General features: G+C 38.4%; 1 protein-coding gene across 4 annotated transcripts in view; it reads left to right on the forward strand.

Annotated features, from left to right (window-relative positions):
* UXS1 (UDP-glucuronate decarboxylase 1) overlaps positions 1–21,445 on the forward strand; it is a 62,324-nt gene that overhangs the window by 35,841 nt on the left and 5,038 nt on the right. For all 4 annotated transcript variants that reach the window (XM_034059990.1, XM_034059991.1, XM_031051161.2 and 1 more), the window contains 7 exons: positions 1,290–1,394; positions 2,746–2,805; positions 4,828–4,949; positions 14,996–15,115; positions 17,048–17,091; positions 18,434–18,494; positions 19,784–19,841. In XM_034059990.1, the coding sequence (XP_033915881.1) occupies positions 1,290–1,394; positions 2,746–2,805; positions 4,828–4,949; positions 14,996–15,115; positions 17,048–17,091; positions 18,434–18,494; positions 19,784–19,841 (570 nt within the window). The remainder of the gene's footprint in view (positions 1–1,289; positions 1,395–2,745; positions 2,806–4,827; positions 4,950–14,995; positions 15,116–17,047; positions 17,092–18,433; positions 18,495–19,783; positions 19,842–21,445) is intronic.

A 21,445-nucleotide genomic window follows, 5' to 3' on the forward strand; every position in this document is an offset into this window, starting at 1 on the left:
CTGCAAAAATTCCACCACAGCTTGTTGAAAATTAGATTTAGAAAGGGTTGTGAAGGAATAGGTAGAAAGAAACAGCATAAAGCTTAGGTCAGAGTTCAACTCTGAGTTGGCTGCAGGTGACTTCAGCTATTGCTTTGTTCATTTTTCTGAGCTACTGTGCTTGAATTACCTGTTACCTGCAAGCAGCAGTCAGCAGCTTCTCTGAATGTTTCTTTCATCAGCTTACAGTCTACCCCTTTTCTTTGATTTCATGACAGTATCATGCTATGATTAGGGGCCTCTCATGTTCAGAGGCATAACATGAGGCAGTCAGGGCTTATCTGTAAGAGGCATGTCAAAGTTCATTAGCCAAATTAAACTGTACCCCATGCTGTGTCTTTGCATTATTGCTGCAATGCAAGAAATCCTTTAAAGTAATGCATTAAATTTTTTTCACTGCTTAAGTCTGCAGTGACCAAAGCAAGAAGAAATTATTCCATGTCACGCATAACAATTAACTATCTTCACATTGCAGATGAAATCCTAAAAGTTGCAGTTGCATTAGCAATGCAGGCAGGGCTTTGGGTCCAGCTTGAGCTGGGAGCTCGCTTCCTCCAGCACTTGCTGTGTGAGGCTGTCACAGCACCCAGCAGGGGGCTGTTCTTGCTGTCATTTGCAACTGCTTGTTACTTTAAAAACACCTCAGAAGCTAGTTTAAAATGTTTGTTTGAGTGTACCATTTGAACAATGGTTCCTGTTCTAGGGCAAGACAGCCTTATGCCATGCAGTATTGTGTTCTGTCAGAATAGCAGCTAGCCTTGACTTCTCCAAGTTCTTTCTGGTTTTGGTGCCAAGTCTGTTTAAAAAAACAAACTTCCCTTTGTAAGACAAAGAAGGAATTTCCCTTTCTTCCATCCTGTGATTCTGATTCTTACCTCACCTTTTCACTAATTTTTTTGGGTTGACCTTGGTGCAGGGGATTTGTTCTTTCTTACGCATCACACTCTTTCATTGGATCTTAGGTGTAAATTTTTTGGTATTTGCTTATGCATGGGTTGGGGTTCGTCTGGTGTTTTTTGTTTGGGGTTTGTTTGTGGTTTTGGTGGGTTTTTTTTGTTTTTGTTTTTTTTTTTAAGTAGTTCTTTCTAACATTGATTCATGTTACATCCATAGGTAGCAATACAGGAAGTTCTGAGTTTTGACGTTAGGAAATGCAGGAGGAAGTACTTGTTTTTCAATTATAATACTTTCTCATTTAATGTATTACATGGGATAATAATAACACTTTCTTCCCCCCTGGTTTTCTGTAGTGGATCAGATCTATCATCTAGCATCTCCTGCTTCTCCTCCAAATTATATGTATAATCCTATAAAAACATTGAAGACCAACACTATTGGAACATTAAATATGTTGGGTAAGTGGAAATCTTTTTTTCTTACTTAACTTGATTAGACATAATATGACCTGGACAGAGTTACTGGGGAGAGGGGAGGATAGCACATGAGAGTTGTACATTTCAGAGAATTGGTTCTTTAAGAAATATAAGGTAGGGGGTGTCCTGCTTTGTAGACTTTCATACTTTAAATATATCTACAGATGAACTCTGACAACATGCAAGCTTGGCTGTCAAAGAAAAAGAACTTCATGCCTGTAACTTGGCTATGGACTGTGCTGTAATTATAGAAGTCATAGGAACAAGTAAAGGCATGGGATTTTTATAGCAAAGTTGTGTTCATGACAGCACTTTTCACTTCAGTAAAGTGGAACATTCCCACATTTACCATGAGTGACTCTTTCTGTCCATCACAGCAAACACTGAACTAGGCCAAACATCATTGGCTCTGTAAACCCTGAACATCAAGAGTACTGTACCCTCTTGTACATGCCCTGGCTAGCAAATTCTGCAAGAATGTTTAATGTCTGGCTTTGTGTTAGATAAATTCAAGGCAGCATTTTCAGCTTTGTCTGTTGGTTTGAATGCTGGGGGTGGGCCTATGAAAAGAACTCCTCAAGTCTTCACTACTTTTTTCTCCTATCTTTGAGCCATTTGGCATATCCTGAAATTGAACTGGCTGTCAGTGATCCTAAGAGTTGTTATGAGGCAAAAAAATGCCTAGACATTCAGTCAGCTGGGTTTCTCGTTTGAGTGGTACTCTACTGAGTACAATTCAGAGAATTAAGTGAGTTAGAAGCTATTGAGGTACCAGACGGTTGTACAGCATACGTGAGAGATTTCTTTGCTTGGCCATGCCAACTTGAAGTCCAGAAATGGAGTGCAGAATAATCTTGAGTAATGGGGTAGGATTATCCAGGCAATTTAAAGGGGCATAAGAAAGGGAAAATAATTAATTTTTGTCCTATAACGTGTTATTCTGTATAAATTTCTTATGTAGCTTATCTTTAAGCATTGGTTAGCATAATATATTGTGGTGTTTTTAAGATCCTGATTTCCTAACTGGAATGATTTATGCTTCCTTGTCCTTTATTTATGGTGTAATATATTAAGTCCTTGGATCTTGGTTCACTGTAACTTAGTTCCCGAAGTAAACACGTCTCATGCTGGGTGCTGCTCTGCTGTTTCTCAAGCTTCCTAGCTTTGGAGTGGGAGCTATGGATATGATTTACCGGTAGATTTATCCAGTGAGAGAAATTAAATTATCTTTTAAAATATGTGAAATAGAATTGCACTAAAGCAGTTAACATGACTGAAAAATTCCTGCACTTGTTCTAATTATGTTGTTCTTTCCCTGTTGCCCAAAATTTAGGGTTAGCTAAACGTGTTGGAGCACGACTGCTGCTGGCCTCTACATCAGAGGTATATGGAGGTAAGAAGGATAAAAAAGTGTTCAGAGTTCCTGAAATGTGACTGTGTAAAAGGGTATTTACAAACCATTTGTCAGATGATAGAATGATAAATTTTCATCACTGTCTTAGCATGATTTCTTTATCAGGTGTACTTTGACAGTTTAAAATGTAGACATTAGTACTTGCATTAAATCTCTAGTCAGAGTGGTAGAAGTAGACTTGGACTGTTGTCTATAACTGTGTTTTTTTCAAAGGGCTTGTTGGGGATTTTGAGTGTTGAACTCTTAATTAAAATCAGTATGCCATAATTGAAACCTGTGAAGAAAGAGAATTTCGTTAGTAAATCTGCATCTCTCTTTCCATTCATTTATGAACTGTATTGTTAGAATTTAGCAATCACTCTGGTGTGTAAAGGGATAAGGACATCACCTCCAAGCCAAGAAAGTAATGATTATGCATGCAGGCTCTTGTGGTGTCTTTTAAAATGTAATATTCAGCAATACTACCATATCTTTACATCTTTCACTGTTAGTAAGAAGTGAAGTAGTGAGAAAATGACTGATAGAACTGCTAAGCTGGGTGCAGGAAGAATCTGAAGAACTTCCTTGGGGCATGTAGCAGACCATGTGCCTACTAGAGAAACTTCCTGCTCTTGTGAACTTTTCCCTAATCGATAACAGCAGTGTTACAAGATTAATGGAGGTATGCAGGCAGAGTCCACCAGCTCAGCATCAGTAGTTGTGAGGGTCTAGTCTTTAAACAGCATCCAAACAAACAAGAAAATACTGATCTTTGTAACAAAACACAAAGCTTTGTGAGGAGAAAGTGGGGAAGGGCAAAGAACGTACCTCAAGGAATATATTTTTGGTGGATTAATTTCAGTCAAGAAGATTGAAAGCAAATACCCAAGCAAAAGATCACCAAGATGACCACCCAACCAAATAAGCAGCTTGAACCTGTGCAGCATTCCTACTGCCTTTGCCTTTGATTATCTATAGTCAGCCTCCACAGAATAAGGTGGAATACCCAAGAACTCTCTCTGTGAGCAAACTCTGTTCTGGAACAGGGGACCAACAGGCAAAAAAGAGCTTGAGTTCTGGAGTCTTGTTGCTCTGCTGCAATCTGTCTGCTGAAGTAAAAACCTGGAAATTTCCATTATCAGGCTTTGTTGTGTCAATAAATCCAGTGTATCAGGGCAAGTCTACTTACATTATACTCTGACTAAAAGGGCAAAGCAATTTTGCTGAGAAATGAAGGGCAGAAAATAGTCAGAAAATACGTTAGCTGTTTCCACAGGACTTCTCAAAGCAGTGTTGCATAGAGTTTCCATGTGCTTCGTAGAGCTGCCTGTGCCAGAAAGGAGACAGAAACTGAAGTGGCTTCCAGATTACAACAGCTTTTGGGGACCTATTAGGAATGTCATATGCTTTTATAATCACATAAAACTTCTCTGCATTTACCATTGCTCTGACTCTCAGCCAGAATTCCTATGTAATCATGTCTCTAAGCAGCATATGCTTAGGATAAACCAGAAGAAATATAGCAAGTACATTGTGGTACATTGCGTTATTCTTTAAGAAATGCAGTACTTTTTTCCCATTTTTCTTTCCCTGTTTCTTGTTTTATAAAACTTGAAAATGCTTTACAGTTTTTTCCAAATACAGTAAAAAATGCTGCCTACAAAACCTGTAATATCTCTTCTGGATTACATTAGATAAGAGTCGTATTTGCGTCCTCGAAATTGTCTGGTTTTTCAGAGGAGTTGAATTTAATCATCTGTTCACACACTCTTTTGGGGAAAGCAGATGATGGCTGTTGTTTGCTTGTATTCAGTTATCTTGCTTGCTGCATCTTCCTTAAGTGTCACTTTCATGCTTCCAGTGACTATGCTTAAAAGGAATGGTGTTCAAACATATTGTTTTTTAAATACATAGCTCAGAGATAAACTGTTGAATTATATAGCACTGATGATCTACTGGAAGATGATATATAGTCACCTTTTTACTAGAAGGTAATTTAAGGTGTTTTATTTTTTCCCATAGATCCTGAAGTTCACCCTCAAAATGAGGATTACTGGGGCCATGTGAATCCAATAGGTCCCAGAGCCTGCTATGATGAAGGAAAGAGGGTTGCAGAGACCATGTGCTATGCATACATGAAGCAGGTATTGAACTTGTATGAGATTCAATGGATTTTCTGTAATTAATGAAGGCTAAATGTATGGTAAAACTGGAATATGTGCACTTCAGGTGTAAGAGGGGAAATAATATCTTGAGTAGGAGCACTCATACTGTAGTTGCAAAATCTGTTTAATGCAAAAGTTTTATAGCATCCATCTATTGTGGTTTTTTTTTCAGATGAGCAGTGTTCTACAAGAAAATATGCTTTAGTCTTATTAGATGTGTTTTTCAGTATCGTAAATAGTTTTTAGACAGGTTAAACTGGGGTGAACTTCCTAATTTTGGGAGCTAGAGAAGAGTTGTTTCAAGTTGGACCTGTGCTGAGAAGTGCTTTGCTGAATAGGGCTATTACTGATAAATGTAGAATGCTTAATGGCATAATTGAAATCAGAATATACAGGTAACAATTAAGAACTTCTTCAGTGAGTATCTATATAGGAGCAAAATATTTTAAATCACCTTAGAAATGTTTTTAAATTGTGTAAGGATAAATACAGACCTTAATAGGAGATACGGATACTTAACTATATAATGCACTTTTCCAAAGAAATACAGTAACCTAAGATAGAAATACAATTTAAAACATTTTTGAAATTATACATGCCAGTTTCTCTGGGTTTAATAATCAGCGAGTAGAATCTTGTCATTAATTAACCCGCTCTTTACCTGTATGTTAGTCTTATGTAATTGCTGTCTCTGATAGACTGTGTGTCACACTAAAGAGTCATATCACTGTTTCTCAGTGTTTCTAACCTTAATGTACAAAGATACTAATCAAATGTAGTATATTCTGTAGAGTAGAAATTATGAAATAATAAGTACTTTTAAAAACCTTGACTATAGAATGATATTTAACTGTTAAAGACTGTAGGGATAGTGCTTTAGTACAAAGGTGGTAGTAAATTTTCTCTTCTGCCAGGCAGAGAAGGCAAAAGTTTGTGTCTCCTTTGCTCTCTTTCAAATCGATTAAGGTCCAGCATGGTGGCACTGCTTTTGTTCAAGATGATGTCTTCAGTACTTCACTGTAGCAAAATACTCCTCATAGGTCTGAATATTGTGGGGTTTATGAGATACTATTGTGCTGTAGGGTGTATTTTTTTGCAAGTTAATGGTACACACTGCAATATTATTTTAGAAAGACAAGACTGTAGGTCATTTTGAAAATCATGGGCTGTATCTTAAAGCCACAAGATGAGTCATGATACTATACCATAAATCTTATGCAGGATTTACAGAGGACAGTAAAGGTTTGTAAGGCAGAACTGTAGTGCACACATACGTTAAGTGAAAACTCATGATGCAAATGAGCTATCTGTCTTAGGGGCATCTCTAGGAGATATTTCTTGTACTTCATTATGGGTTGGTGAAGTTTGCCCAAGCATGTCCCATGTTCATATATATTCTGAAACACTGTTGAGCTGTTTTGGGGCTTTTTTTTTTTCAGTTTAGATGATACACTGTTATTAATGGAGGAAACTTTAGGAGGAAAGGTGTGACTTCTTTGAAAATAAGTATTACGCTTTTAAGAGGATTTTCAGATAGGAGTGACCTAGCCCAAACTATCTGGATTTACATGATTTCAGGCTAAAATATTTCCAGGATCTTCTCAGCTTCAAAAACAGTACAAGCAAATTTCTCTCTGCTTTTTGTTGTCATTTCTTCAAAAGATTTCAATCATCACACACATTCCTAGCTACCTTAAATACCTAATCATCTTCATAGCAGCCTTCCAGTATTTGAAGGGGGCCTACAGGGATGCTGGGGAGGGACTATTCATTAGGGACTGTAGTGATAGGACAAGGGGTAACGGGTTGAAACTTAAACAGCAGAGGTTTAGACTGGATATAAGGAAGAAATTCTTTACTGTGAGGGTGGTGAGGCACTGGAATGGGTTGCCCAGGGAGGCTGTGAATGCTCCATCCCTGGCAGTGTTCAAGGCCAGGTTGGACAAAGCCTTGGGTGATATGGTTTAGTGTGAGGTGTCCCTGCCCATGGCAGGGGTGTTGGAACTAGATGATCTTAAGGTCCTTTCCAACCCTAACTGTTCTATGATTCTATGATTCACAAAAAAATATAAAATAAAAATTGACTTCTGTATTATATTTCCAGGCAGGCTGTTTGAATCAGGATAGTTCTTGAATCTAGTCAAAGGTGACTCTTTTTTCACAGTTGTTAGAATTCCTCCATAGCTTTTCTGACCAAGATCTTTCTGGTGCACTCTTTTGTGCTGGCAGCATTGTTCTGTTCACTTATTTTGACCCTATGAATTATTTCTTGACTTCATCTCCTCTTTACCCTGCTGTCTTTAAACAAGCCCAGCAGTACTTCCTTATCAAAGAGTCCAAGGGCAGTAGTAGTGTTCAGTACTATATAGATGTCTGTTTGAAATAAGAGGTGGGGAGTGAAATATTTGCTGAAGAAAAGCAGGGCTCATAAATTCAAAGCATGTACACAAGTTCACCTCATCCCATGTGAGGCACCTGAGTGTGTGGGTTGAGAGATATTTGCTATAGGCTGCTGGGAACAGTTCTTCCATAAATTCACTGGGGAGCATAGGTAAGCATGTTCCTTAATGTGCATGGAAGTACCTCTTTCTGGAGCTTTTCTCAAGCTGCAGGCTGCTTTAGTTCCTTGCCCTGTTCATCTAGGAACAGACTTGCATCCTCTGGTTCAGACCTATTCGTAATTCCCTTCTCTTCATCTCTTTTTCAGTGCTTGCTAAGCACTCTCTCCTGGAAAGCCATTTTCAGTTCACTCAGTGCCTTAATTCAAATGCAAAACTTTGCCACTCAGTGCAAAACTATAGTTTAACAAGATGGAAGGTGTAGTTTTGAAACTCTCTTATAATAACAGCTTGTCAATCTGTTTGCTTTCTTCTTTCAATACTCTTATCTTTATTACTATTCTGCCTATCTTTCCCTGTCCTCCTGAAGGATATTTTTTGCATAAACTTCATATATAGATATGTGAGTGACTTGCTAAAGTTGTGATACCATCACACAGTTAGTAATTTTTCTCCTTCATAGAACTTCTGTTTTACTAGATAAGGTAATACCATCATTTTCCAAAATGAACAGTATTTTCCAAATGCAAGTAAAGTCCTCCTGGACATATCCAGGTGGAGAAAATGGGGTGTGCGTGGTGGAGAAAATAAAAGGTAGGAGGGGAGTTTCAGCACATAGTTTTGCATTGTGAATTTTGTGCCTTGTTCATGAGTTGCCATTCAGTATACATTTAACTTTTTTAATTGTGATTGGAATTGTGGAGCTACCTGGAAATCAGAATATTCATGTACCCTCCATCTCTGGCTTGATTTAAATACTAGTCAGAATCTGACACTTCCTTCATGGCAGGGATCTGGTAGGTTTACTTAGGTGTGTTGTAAATACAAATACACAGCACTTTAAACACTTAGCATATAAAGAATGTTTTGTGAACTAGTTTTAATTTCTTATACCATTGATCTGTAAGGAAATTCCCCAGAGCTGAAGGAACACTTCAGGTCACCGTAGAATGTTGCAGGGAAATTGTTCATCTCCTTCCACTTTCTTCATCTTTTTCTGATACCATCTGTGTGACTCTGCAAGTGTCAGTGGTAGCAAATGGGCTTAGTTGTACATGTGATAGTTTTCAAATTGCCTTAGAATGGCTTAGATCTTCCAATTAAGTATCCACTGTACACAAGCATATAGAAGTAACTCGAGGTATCACAATCAAATATTAATTATAACCTTCTTTTAGTGGACAAATGTTATGGTCTGCATTATAGAATGTTTTGTAACCAGGACTGTGGAGGTTCGAGGTGCCAAAAAATCTTAATAGGCAAGAACCTCTAACATGTTAGAAATGAAGTATATTATATTAGTGTGAGAGATTAACACATGCAAATTGATGCTGAATTTTGTTAAATATTGGAGTGCATTGCAACTGCAACACAAGGGTGATTTTCTGTTCTATATTAACTTGTGCTTTCCCCCTAATCTTTAATTCACAAATTGAGCTGGTTTCAGCAATCATAAAAAGCCTTGATGTAAATGTGGGGGTAATGAAAACTGTTGATTAAATTGCAACTGAAAAGGCATTGAATAGTGAATAACAAGATAGATGTTGAGTAATAAGATAGCATATAGCTATATTGAATTAAAGCTGTTTGCTTTAATGTCCTGGGGGAGTTTATCCTGTATTCCCTAATCATTACTTGTTTTCTTTCCTTGATATTCAACATAGAGTATTTTTAAGCACGCAGTACTATTTTTTGGTTTTGTCACTTGAAGTTTGCTAGCACTTTGCTTAAGAAAAGCTGAAGAATTGATGTTTTTGTGGAAGAATGAAATTGAATTGTTTTTGGTTTTGACAGCACAGCAGGAGAAGAGGAAGTATTGCATCTCCTCAGGGCAATGGTCAAAAGCCTAGACAACAGTTCTTTAATGGCACAGATGGTAATTACTGTTGGATGTGTACCAGGCCACAGCTAAATTATAGTGATAAGAGCTGTCATGGAGCCCTCTAGCTTTCTAGAAGCCATGAAGAAGATTTTCATATCCAGGAATATTAGCGAAACAGAGGTTGGAGAGGAGAGTCTATAAGATGCTACAGGCATTCAGCAACCATGGGTACTGCCTGTAAGGTAGAGCTGAGATGCTGCAGACTCTCACTGCTGACTGCAGGGGCGTTGACACCCTTGAAGTGCAGCACCACAACTGGTGTCCCATCTGAGTTGTTATATACAAAGTCAGGGAAATTTAGAAAGAAAAGAGTTGTCCACGTTTCCTTTCCGCTGCAAAGTCTGAGGTCACACACTCATAATTAATGTTTTCAATAAATGTGGCAGTTCCGTTGAAAGTTTGAAGTACTGTTTGTGGTTAGTTGTTTTTATCTTCCTGATTAGCTGGCTCCACTTTGAAAGGGGAAACAGTGCTGCTTTCAACCATTGTAACTGCAGGGTTCACAAATAGGCTTTTATGCTTTGGAAAAGAGAAACCACAGAGAAAAATCCTTCACCATAGTTCAATAAAGTTAAATCCTAATAATTTAGGAATTAAATAATGCTAAGCTTTTGAAACTGGCTTGTTCTGGTTACCGTTGTACAGTCCTTCTAGTAGTCCTGCCTTTTTCTAAAATCTGCTGGTATGTTTTCTCTGCGCTATTGGACTAATAGTTCTACACACTTTCTAATGAGTTATTAGAGCTGTTAAAATTTATTTTGCTGAGTAGGAGCTCTGTATGCGAACCAGAACATTGTGTTTGGTCTTGTACAATTGCAGAAGTAGAATAGTTTTCCAAAGCTACCTGTTGGTAACATTCAGTTGGAGTAATTGAGTTGAAAAGCAGAGAACACTGCAGTAACTGAGTATTCTGAAAATGCAAACTGATGTTTTATTGTGTCATTAGTAATAGGCGTCCTTCTGTAAGTGGAGTTTCATTATTTAAGTATCTGTTTCTAAATAGTAGTGTTTTACCTGAGTTGTCAGAACTTGCAAATACAAAGATAGCATGGATGTAATATAAGGATTTTTTTTTCTGACAGTGGAGCAGCACTTTCTAAATTATAAGAAAATAAAGCAGGACAAAAGTGTTGGAACCTCAGCCCCATATTCACACACAATGGTGTTGCTAATGCTCTAGTATCTATATCATTTCTATATGCTCTGTACTGTTAACAATTGCAAAATAACCTTGAACCCCAGACAACTGCAGAAGATTGTATTGCAGTGATTATCAGAGCCATGGACAGAACAAATACAGGCAGTTAATGTGCTGGTGGAACAGGCCTGTGGCTGTTTACATTGGCCATGTACAGTACATACAAGAGGTCTGTGAACTGGGGCAAGTGTTAGAAATAGGATGTATTTTTAGCAGGGAGATATAAATTATGGTATGAAGAGACCTCAAAGAGAAGGTGTTGCTTCTCTAATCTGGAAAGTATTGAACTATAAGCATGGTAATATTTCGGCCATAAGGTGAAAGTAGTGGAGGTACGCCTTGTTTGTGTTCAGAGACTTGTATTATGCCAAAATAAGAGTTTGGGCCATTGTGTTTGTCCTTCCTAGCTTGTTTAGGGGCATTACTGCTTATGAAATTCAGATCTCAGCTTTACTGTTTTTGCAAAACAGTGTTAAAAATCTATTAGTAACCAAAATCTTATTTTGCTAATACAATAGGCAGTACATACATACTTTGGACCAGCCTCAGTGTAGAGTATTGTAGCTTAAACACATCACAGATGGATATTGCTGAATACTGTGTTAGTATGTTTGCTGTGCTTACAGTTCAGGGTTTTGGGAACAATTTTGCAAGTTAGTTGATGATCTCTGAAACACGTGGGAAAGTATGTGAATCAGTAAAAGAGTGACTAAGAAAGCAAGAGATAGCAGCAGACATAGTAATTTTATAGGCTTTTAGCAGGTCAAAGTGATACCCATGCAACTGTCTGGGCTTTCCCTGTCAGATAGTTTGAACCCAGTTGTCTGCTGTAGAAGAAACAATTGCAACTTTCCCTTTCCTGATTTTTTTTTATGCAGGGCAATCTAGTTCATTCTTGCTGTTCAGATAGATCCATAGACTTTACAAAAAGTATGCTTAATTTGCAAGAAAATCTTGCCTGATATCCTTATGAATTACAGCTGCAGCATATGTTTGAGCTGTTTCAGTTAAAAGAACCTCTTGAAATTTAGTTGTATTCTGTATTGGTCTGTTTTCTGGGACAGTCAACATGAGGACATACCTTTTCTTAAAAGGCTCATAAAATTAAAATGTCTTTTCCAATTAAGATGGTGTTATAGCATCGTTGATGCTTCTGGAGCAGGGAGCTGTAGAGCTAAGTGGCAAAGAATCATGCTGAAGACTGTGGACAAGTTTGTTTTCCAGGGGAGACTGGATAATTAATGCTAGTTTTTGACTGACAGCTGTAGAATAGTATGAGTATTATTCAGAGGAGCTATCTGTGTAAGATTTTCTGTAAGTATTCCTTGCATCTTTTCTGTCTTCTCTCTCCATCTCTACAGGTACAGTCTCTGTGAACATGTCCATATAGTAAATAATAGTGAGCTGAAGTGTTTTGCTAGCTCACAGTGCTGCATTTTATTAACTTGATTTCAGGCTCTTTTTTTTTGATTGCTCAAGGAATTGCTCTAATTAGTTTTCTATAGGAAAGTATAGTCTTAAACCGTGGGGACAAAAGTCAGTTTATCACTTTTGATCTGAGTGTCAGGGATTACTTTCACACTGTCTCTTGTTTAGCAGTACAAATGTGGGACAAAGAAGTTTTTCTTTCTGTAGGGTAAAGTAAAATATTGTACATGACTTAATGGCTGCAAAACAGAGGAAGTGACTGGCTTCACTAGTGGGACTATGGTGGAGGTGTTCAGTCATGATTAACATCTTGCTGATAAACAGAATGACAGGACATAGGTAGGAGTTTGCCATAAGTATTTGTAGGCAGTTAATACAAAAAGGAGTAAAGTTAATAAGCATGAAAAAAAGGATCAATTCAAAAGAGATATTCAGGAAATGGCGAAAGAAAACTTAGAACAATTTTCAAGTTGTTATCTCCAAAGTCTGTCTGTGGAAGAGGAGGTTTTGGGTTTTTTTTTTAAGTAGACAGATCCCAGTTTTACAGGCACAAGTGAAAATTCAGCTGCACAGAAAACAGATTTTTCAAAGCAGTAGGATGCAGAGAAAAGCTTTGCTAGATGACACTATAAATAAAAAGTTCTTAATTTTAAAAGAGAACATTAGCATGGTGGAAGGGGAATAAATAGAAGGGAGAAGAAATGCTGGATTCACTGTGGCTATGAGTAAGTGCCTGTAGAGAATGTTTTGTTTTTCTTTTCTAGATCCCTTGCTAGTTTCCAGCCAGTACTGGGAAACAAGGCTGCTGCTGTAACTTGTGTAGTACCAAAGAGGCTTTTTCGTCAGCATTGTTTAATGAGCTATTTTTAACTTGAGTATTAGCTTCCAAGTGCCTCATTTTCTGTACTTGTTATTAATGGCAGTATCTGGAAAACCCACATGGAACACATTCCCTCCCTGAAGGAGACAGTGTCCTTTTTAAGACAGAGTGCTGGGCAAAAGGAAAAAAGCAGCAACTCCATCAGAGTGTGTATTTCCAGGTACTTGGAAGGCATTGGGAATGGCTCTGCCCCATGCTGCTGGAATTACATGTTTGATGTGTTACAATGTGCTGTGCTTTTTTAGCTAATGGGAAATAAAAAATATGTTCACAGCTGATGAATATTGCGTGGGAAGGGACTCCTGCTCCTTTCAGGGCCTCTCAGCAGGTCCAGGTGGATGTTGTGAGGTTATTTTTTTGGCTATGTTGCGGATGCAAGATGCCTGTGTGACAAAGACTCAAGACTGTAGCTTTTCCTATGGCACAATAATTACCTTTCTGGTTACTTTAAGCTTACAATTTAGTTGCAAATATAAACACCTGAAAGTGGTAACTAAAACCTTACCTGCAGTTAAACAGAACTGGATGTTGTTTGGCCTTCTGCATACTAGGAAGTGTTAGGCTTTACCTATACTACTTGGTGTTTCCCATTTCTCAACACCAATAGCCAAAGTGTTAAATGTGCCTTTTGCCTCTCTCTCTCTCATTTGTAAAAAGCTAATGAAATTGCTTTCACAGAACTTCTTTGAGATTTCATGTGCTCATGAATCACTTAGAGACCCAGGAGAGAAGATCAGATTTTCCTCCAAGTTTCTCTTGTACTTGTGAAGTATGTTTATTTTGAAGAAAAATGTGTTTCCAGATCTCTCTTGAATGAAGTATGCACAAGCTGTAGCCTTCAGGCACAGATGGACAAACACTACACTTCTTCCACCCACACTCTCATTGTCCAAGAAAATGGCAAGCATTGGTCTAAGCCTTATTAAAATACCTTAGTAAAAGGCATTGAAAATACAAGATGCTCTGTGAATCCTCCAAAGGAATAACTGGCTGTTTGCAACTCTAGAGCATTGTGTTTTATGACTTCAGTTTCTTCAGTTTAATCAGAAGCACAGTTTGCTTCAGATAAGAAGTGTTTCCTGTGACTGATAGAAAGATGGCTTTTTCTGGGAGGGTTGAGGATGGGGGAGTATGAGGAAGATGCATAGGCCTGAGGTGAAGTTGACACCTTCCTCCCTGCCTTGTGGTTATCAGCCTTGGATGATAGCATCTATCTGTTCATAGCATACCACACTGCTCTGAACTCATTGGGAGCCAAATGCATGCGTCAGCACATAAAGGCCAAACATCCTTCTTGGAGGCTTTATCATGAGCTGTGGCTTGTCAAAATGAGTGCTAACAAACAGAAAATACCTGGAGAGATTACTTGGTCCACAATCTCTCAGTGTTAAAATGTTTTGACCAGTCAAGTTTTCCAATTTCACGTATTTGTTTCATTTTGCTTTGAAAAATTGCAGAATATTCCACAGAAAGGACTTCTGGAATGATAGAGACGTTTCTTGAAAAAAACTAAGCTATTGAAGAGACCTGGACTCTGAATGTGTGAAATGTGTGAATTTATACAGCCTACTAAGTGTCAGGGAGCTAAGAAACATTGTAGCAGTGGTCACAAAGCCCCCTACTTTACGGCATTCATTAAGATATTTATCTGAAGTGTTCAACTTTTCTGATCTTTGGAAGTGCTACCTTGGTCTGATGATTGTGAGACTTCACTTATGTGCAAAATATGTAGATAAATACCAGGTGAAATAAGCTGTTGGAAGGGTACTATTGGAAAGTCTTTAAGTTCTTGCTGGCTGGAAGAAAATGCACATGCTGAGATCATCAGCTGTTCTAGCACAGATTTAGAATTTGCATTACAAATACTGAGAACCAGTATAAATTACCTTGCTCTACCCACTACTACAACCAGTAGCATTGAGGGGAGTTTAGAACTATTTCATGGTGAGAAAACAATGCTTGTTAAAGCTGTAAGAGAGATTGTTAAGAAAGCTTTTGGAGAGGGAGGATTAATTTGCACTTTTAGGACAAAAAGCACTTTTACTAAGGTAATAACAATTCTGTTTTCTTTGCCTACAGGAAGGAGTTGAAGTGAGGGTTGCCAGAATATTCAATACCTTTGGTCCTCGAATGCATATGAATGATGGTAGAGTTGTCAGTAATTTTATCCTACAAGCTCTCCAGGGAGAACCACTAACAGTAAGTAATGGCCATTCAATGACATGAAGAACTGTTTGTCTTTATATCCTATCCTCATGTGCTCTGAAAGAAAATGGATTTTAGAAAACACTGAGGTTTCTTGCCCCCAGACTCACAGAAGTCTGGAGTCAGTGCTGTTCTGTGGGAGGCAATATTGAGAGCTTTTTCTGTCATTATTACTGCAACTGCTGTGCTATCTAGACTTTATCAAGAATGTAATAGAGGATAAAATAGAACATTTTGCCCAACATCACCATTTTGTAGGAAGTAACTGATACTGAAAATTACTGAATATGACAAAAGGACTAAGGGGAGAGTTGTTTAGCTGCTCAGGTCAAATAAAGTGAATTATCAGCAATAAGTGGTAATTGTGAAAAAAAAATCCCCCTTGTATCATCACAGAATTTGGCTGACAGGAATACCAAGTGTCCACCTTTCCAGAAACTGAATGAACTCAATCTCTGTGTTCTCAAGAAATTATTTACTCCATTTGAACCATCTCTTTAATTTGAAGATATTCTAGCCTATGCAAACACACTCATTTTTGCTTTGTATTATTCTAAAGGAAAGGTTTATTAAGAAAATTAAGGATGTATCAAGAGAAACTGGGAGGAGGAGGAAACTACATTGTATTTTCTAGCTATTGCCTGCAAATAAGAAAGGTAGCCACATAGATGACTTTGCAAGAAACCATGCGCAAATGACTTAGTTCTGTAAAACTTACCCTACAAGCTAAAAGAAAAGAAGTGGAAAGCTCTATTTATCTATGTAAAATCTGTTTCCTGTTTGCTTTGGGAGTCCATCAGGCCATCAGTGTGCTCTCCTTCTGCATTCTCTCCAAATCAGTTATTGAGTAACATCTCAAACCCCGATCTTACCCAATATCTGCTAAAATGTGAACTCCCGATTCTGTATCTGCCTCAAGAGAGCAGCAGGTTTACCAAGTGACAAATTATGATGTGTATACCATTCGTATAGTCCTTCCTGTCCCCTGGGAAGACAAACATGGTTTCTGTCCTGTCCTTCCAAAAAGCTTTTCTGCTGTAGCAGGTTGATGTGTGTGTCCCCAGTTAACGTTCAGTGCTTTCGCCACTTAAATGTGCCTACTGATAGCCTTCAGAATTTTAAGTATTCATGTTCTAGGGACTTAAGTACAGCAGGCAATTAAACAGTGAAGAAAATAATGTTTTCTGATGCCATTATGTACACTGCAAGTATACTTTAATGTCTGGTTGAACTTTAGCAGCTTTCTTGCTCCAAAGTTGGCAGCACATAACCTGAGAAACCTTTCTATTTTTTCCCTTTTCATCTTAAGATTTTGATGCGAATCTGGGAGTCTCATCTTCTAGAAATTACTCACCTCCCATTTCCTCAAATAATACTATTTAGGGCCAAATGATTCCCCCTCCCTGCCCCTGATTGCTTTAAATGCGTACAGTGTTTGGGGTTGGTTTTTTTTGACAATTTTTTTTGAGACCACTAATATTTGGTAGTCTCTGAAGTTGGTTGTTTTTAAGAGCAAATAAAAATTCTAATCATAACCACTTCTTAGTAGTCTGAGGTTTGCTTTAAACATTTGGCTCTCTTTTCTGGCTGCATGTATGCTGCAGCTTCTTCCAGTGTTCCAGGAGAGACAAACCATGGCTCTGTCCTACATCCCTAAGTATGTTTCCTACATGCAGAGTTCTGGTTAATAAAATGCCTACAGTTCTGTTTACTGGAGACATGTCCAAGAGGAGGAAGAAAGACCTTCAAAGAACTGATACTTTACCAAAGGCTCTGCAGGCACATCTTTTTCCATTCCTGTAACCTTGAGCTTGTGTCTCAGGTGTTTGTCCTTGGAATGTTTTTCTAGAGTGGTGTGGAAAAGGTGATTGGGCGACAGAGAACTTCTGTGTTGATGTAACTTTCGTAATTTTCATCTGGTTTTAGGTCTATGGGCCTGGAACTCAGACGAGAGCTTTCCAGTATGTCAGGTAAGCCGTGTTTGTAACTGTCTGATATTTACTTCACTTGATGGTTCTTTGAGCTTGGCCAGCTTTGCATGCATGTATGTTTTAGTCAAAGAAACTTTGTTTATTCTTAGGCCAGATTTACTTTCAGAAGGGAGACACAGAAGTTTTTAAAAGTACCAAGAAACAAAATGTTAGCTGGTTTAGAGCTTTGAATTGAGATATTCATGTGTTCTTCCTGTCAAGGGGCAGCCAGTTAATGGGTAGGTAAGTTTTTCATGCTGAGCAGTTTGCCACTCCTTGCATTTTAATGCAATACTGCCACCTCGTGTCTTTGGGGGTGCTGTGATCAGTGTGCACAGTACATTCACATGTCCCCATCCTGGGAACGGAACCTGCTGAGGGGGTATTTGCGGTGTTAGCAATACTGCAGTGTACTTTGATATGAAAAAGAGAATCTGTTCCTCAGAATCTTCTGTCATGCTAGCTAAGCATCTATGTCAGGCTTCTGGGTTGGTTTAATGATTCTCTGCTTAAGACTGTTCTTTTCCTCTGCTGAAAGTAATAACAGCCAGTAATAGACATTATGGAAACTCTGAGAGTTCAAAGTAGCCACTTTGTTCCTGATTGTAAGTCATAATGAAAGGGATCTGGATTTGTATGTCCAGGGGCAAGTTGCTAAATTTGTTGCTGATAATCCAAAATAATTTTGGATTATTTTGCTGGAGGGAGGTAACACCAAATGCTCCATCCCTTCAGTGTTCAAGTCCGGTTTGGAGAGGGCGTTGAGCAACCTGGTCTGGTGTGAGGCATCCCTGCTCATGGTGGGGGGTGTTGGAACTAGATGGTCTTAAGGTCCCTTCCAACCGAAACCAGTCTATGATTCTGTGAAATACTGTTTTTTAACAAACCTTGTTTAAGAACTTATGAAATGGACAATTCAAACAACAAACTGCAAGAGAGGGGTTAAGGGGAGTGTGTCATGTGCATCTGTATAATTTGTTCTGTTTGAAATGTGTTGGAAATGGGCCTTCTAAATATGCCTGGGTACTGGAGGGAAGAAGAAGTTTTAATTATCTTTTGGTAATTTGATTTTTTTTTTCAATTGTCTTTGATATGATCAGGTGAACTATAGACAGTGTGTCCCAATGATAATCACCCTTTCAAACTAACCTCCAGTTCAGTACATCAACAGGGACTGTGGAACAAACAGCCAAGAAAGCATGCACCCATTGAAGTATGCACTGTATACACTGCTGCCTGATCTGCTTTACTGGAGCTCTGAGGAGGCAGCTCTCTTTTTAGACAAGAATATTATTTATAGGGAAGTGGAAATTGCCTCAATCTGTTCTTCCCATTTTTATAGCGATCTTGTGAACGGGTTGGTGGCGTTGATGAACAGCAATGTCAGCAGTCCTGTCAACTTGGTGAGTATGAGACCTTCACTCTACTGTGTTTACTGTGTGGTGGCCAGCATCACCTCTGTTTCCCTCCTTGTTACTGATGCTGATTTCTAGAAGAAATAAATGGAGCAAAAAAGCTCTTTCCATTAGGAATAATACATTCTTCCATGTATTCTCTTTATAAGCAAGACCCTAGATGTTGTGATTTTACAGTTCCAAGAACAGGATAACCCCCTCCCAAAAAAAACCCACAAAAAAACCCCAAAACAAGCAAACAAAAACAAGCAAACAAAAAAAATAACAAACATGGGGGATGTGCAGAATACACTAACAATTGTATGGTATAATTTTCTAATATTGATTACAGCTGCTTAGAACTTTTCTAATAAGATTTTTGTTCTCTCACCTTACTCTCAGCAGTGTATACAAGAACAGAAAAAGGATACATATGCTTGGTCATTTCCGTGTAGGCCAGCTCTTGCCAGGTCAGACATTTAACTCTGCAAGGCAGTTAGTTGTTCACTAGATTTCCTTTTTTACTGTGGTCAGGAATTCATTTCTATATTTCCATTCAAATGCTGATATTTTTCAAACCCTATCACGTTTTGTTTCCAGAAAACTCAGTATTTAAATCTATATGTACCCAAATATTCAGCTTTAAGTCAAACAAGATATAGTAAAGAGGTTTACAACAAGAAAAGCTAGGGATGGAGAGAATTAGTTTTGATGAAGGTAAGCTAATGCGAACAGTAAGCTTTTCATTTAGTGTTTTGTTCTGAAATGTTCATCTGGAGCTCACGTGCAAGTTGTTTAGAGAAAAAAATAAGGAATATTGTATAAGCAAGCAAGTAGCGCTTATACAGACTGATATGTCAGCTGTAGGAAATGTGGAAGTGATTGCTAGCAGCTAAATTAGTTTGGTTTCCTAACTTTGGATGAACTGAGAATTTAGCATACTTCATTGTATCATCTGTCCTTGACTCAGCAAAGTCCTTGAATCCAGATTTCAAACGGTGATGTAGTTGTGTGGGCTGCTGAGTGGTATATGCCTTTACTGTGATTGAAGTACATTTGCCCATACTTTACAGCCTGATTTTTTTTTTATGCCCCCCCTACATACATTGAATTAGTAAGGCAAATGTAATGGAAGGCAGCTTTTCTAGTAAATATGGAGCTGGTCAAAGTTAATTTTTATTTTTTCATCAAAGTAGGAATAAAGCATGACGTTTACCTCTTTCATAGCTTTACATGACCCTGTTGGAATCATATCAGAAATGAATTGTTATTGTCATGAATATCCCTTCCATTTCCAGGGAAACCCAGAAGAGCACACTATCTTAGAATTTGCCCAGTTAATTAAAAAGCTTGTTGGTGAGTATGATAAGTAATTCTTGGTAAAGCATATGAAGTACTTATTGTTGTTAGATGATTATTACTTGATTAGTGTGTGTAATATATGGATTGGTCTTTGTAATATATGTAATTGGTCTTTGGATTTCTTAATAATTTTATCAAAGGCATGTAATTGTATCCCAATCATATAATTAAATATTACTAAGATAATCCAAATCTTCTCAATTAGGTGTAAAATATTGCATGAACAGTAGGATTAATAATTCTTTCCTGTGTATCTGTGCAATCTATGCGAATCATTTTGTATAATGTTTATGCATTTCATCTTTGTTTTGGCACAAGGACATACCTAAATGAAATGTAAAATACATTAATGAAAATGTCTTGCATAATATCTCAGCCGAAAGGTGGTTCTTCACAATTATGTAGGCTGTTCTCCTCAGACTACGACTAAAAACCTCATGAAAGTGTCAGCACCATTCTAGTATATGTCTGGGAAGAAAACACTGGATTTCTCTTCATTCCTGCTCTGATATCTGTAGCAAATCAGAGCTCTCGAGAATGGAAGTGAATGACTATGCTTAGTCTTTTAATGTGGCTTCCTAATGAGATGAAACATACTGATTAGCCAAGGATTTTGAGTCTGTAGATTCCAGAACTACTTCTGGGGGATCTGAAAAAGCCAAATTCAGACATACAGTACAGAAGCTGCTGCATGTGATGTTCCTAGTAGCAGACTGTCCCCTCTGGAAAACTTTTATGAATCCACATATCAGGGAAGGAAATTGAAAATCACAGCACCAAACCCATCAGGCACATAGAATAATTGTTGTCTCTCTGTTCGCAAACAACGTGATCTTCTTCATCCTGCTCAGAGAGTTGGCTTTGGAGAAGGCTGAGGTTCTGAATGGCTTCTTTGCCTTGGTCTTCACTGGCAGAGGCTCTGACCACACCAACCAAGTCTTGGAAGGCAGATGCAGGGACTATGAGAATCAAGACCTTGGGCCCACTGTAAGAGAGGATCTGGTTCAGAACCATCTTAAGAACCTGATGGACCCAAGTCCATGGGACCTGGTGGAATCTATTCGGAGCTCCTGAAGGAGCTGGCAAATGAAGTTGCTAAGCCACTGGCCATCACAGTTGAAAAATCATGGCAGTCAGGTGAAGTTCCTGATGACTGGAAAAAGGGAAATATAACCCCCATTTTCAAGAAGGGGAAAACGGATGACCTGGGGAATTACAGACCAGTCAGTCTCACCTCTGTGCCTGGCAAAATCTGGGAGCAGATTCTCCTGAAAGGCATGCTAAGGTACATGAAAAACAACAAGGTGCTTGGTGACAGCCAGCATGGCTTTACTAGGGGGAAATCCTGCCTGACCAATTTGGTGGCCTTCTATGATGGGGCTATGAAACTGATGGACAGGGGAGGAGCAGTTGACGTCATCTACCTGGACTTGTGCAAAGCATTTGACACTGTCCCACATGACATCCTTGTCTCTAAATTGGAGAGACATCAGTTTGATAGGTGGACCACTCAGTGGATAAAGAGCTGGCTGGATGGGCGCACACAGAGTTGTGGTCAATGGGTCAATGCCAAGCTGGAGACCAGTAACAAGTGGTGT

Source organism: Melopsittacus undulatus, chromosome 2 (assembly GCF_012275295.1).
Source record: "Melopsittacus undulatus isolate bMelUnd1 chromosome 2, bMelUnd1.mat.Z, whole genome shotgun sequence".
NCBI lineage: Eukaryota > Metazoa > Chordata > Aves > Psittaciformes > Psittaculidae > Melopsittacus > Melopsittacus undulatus.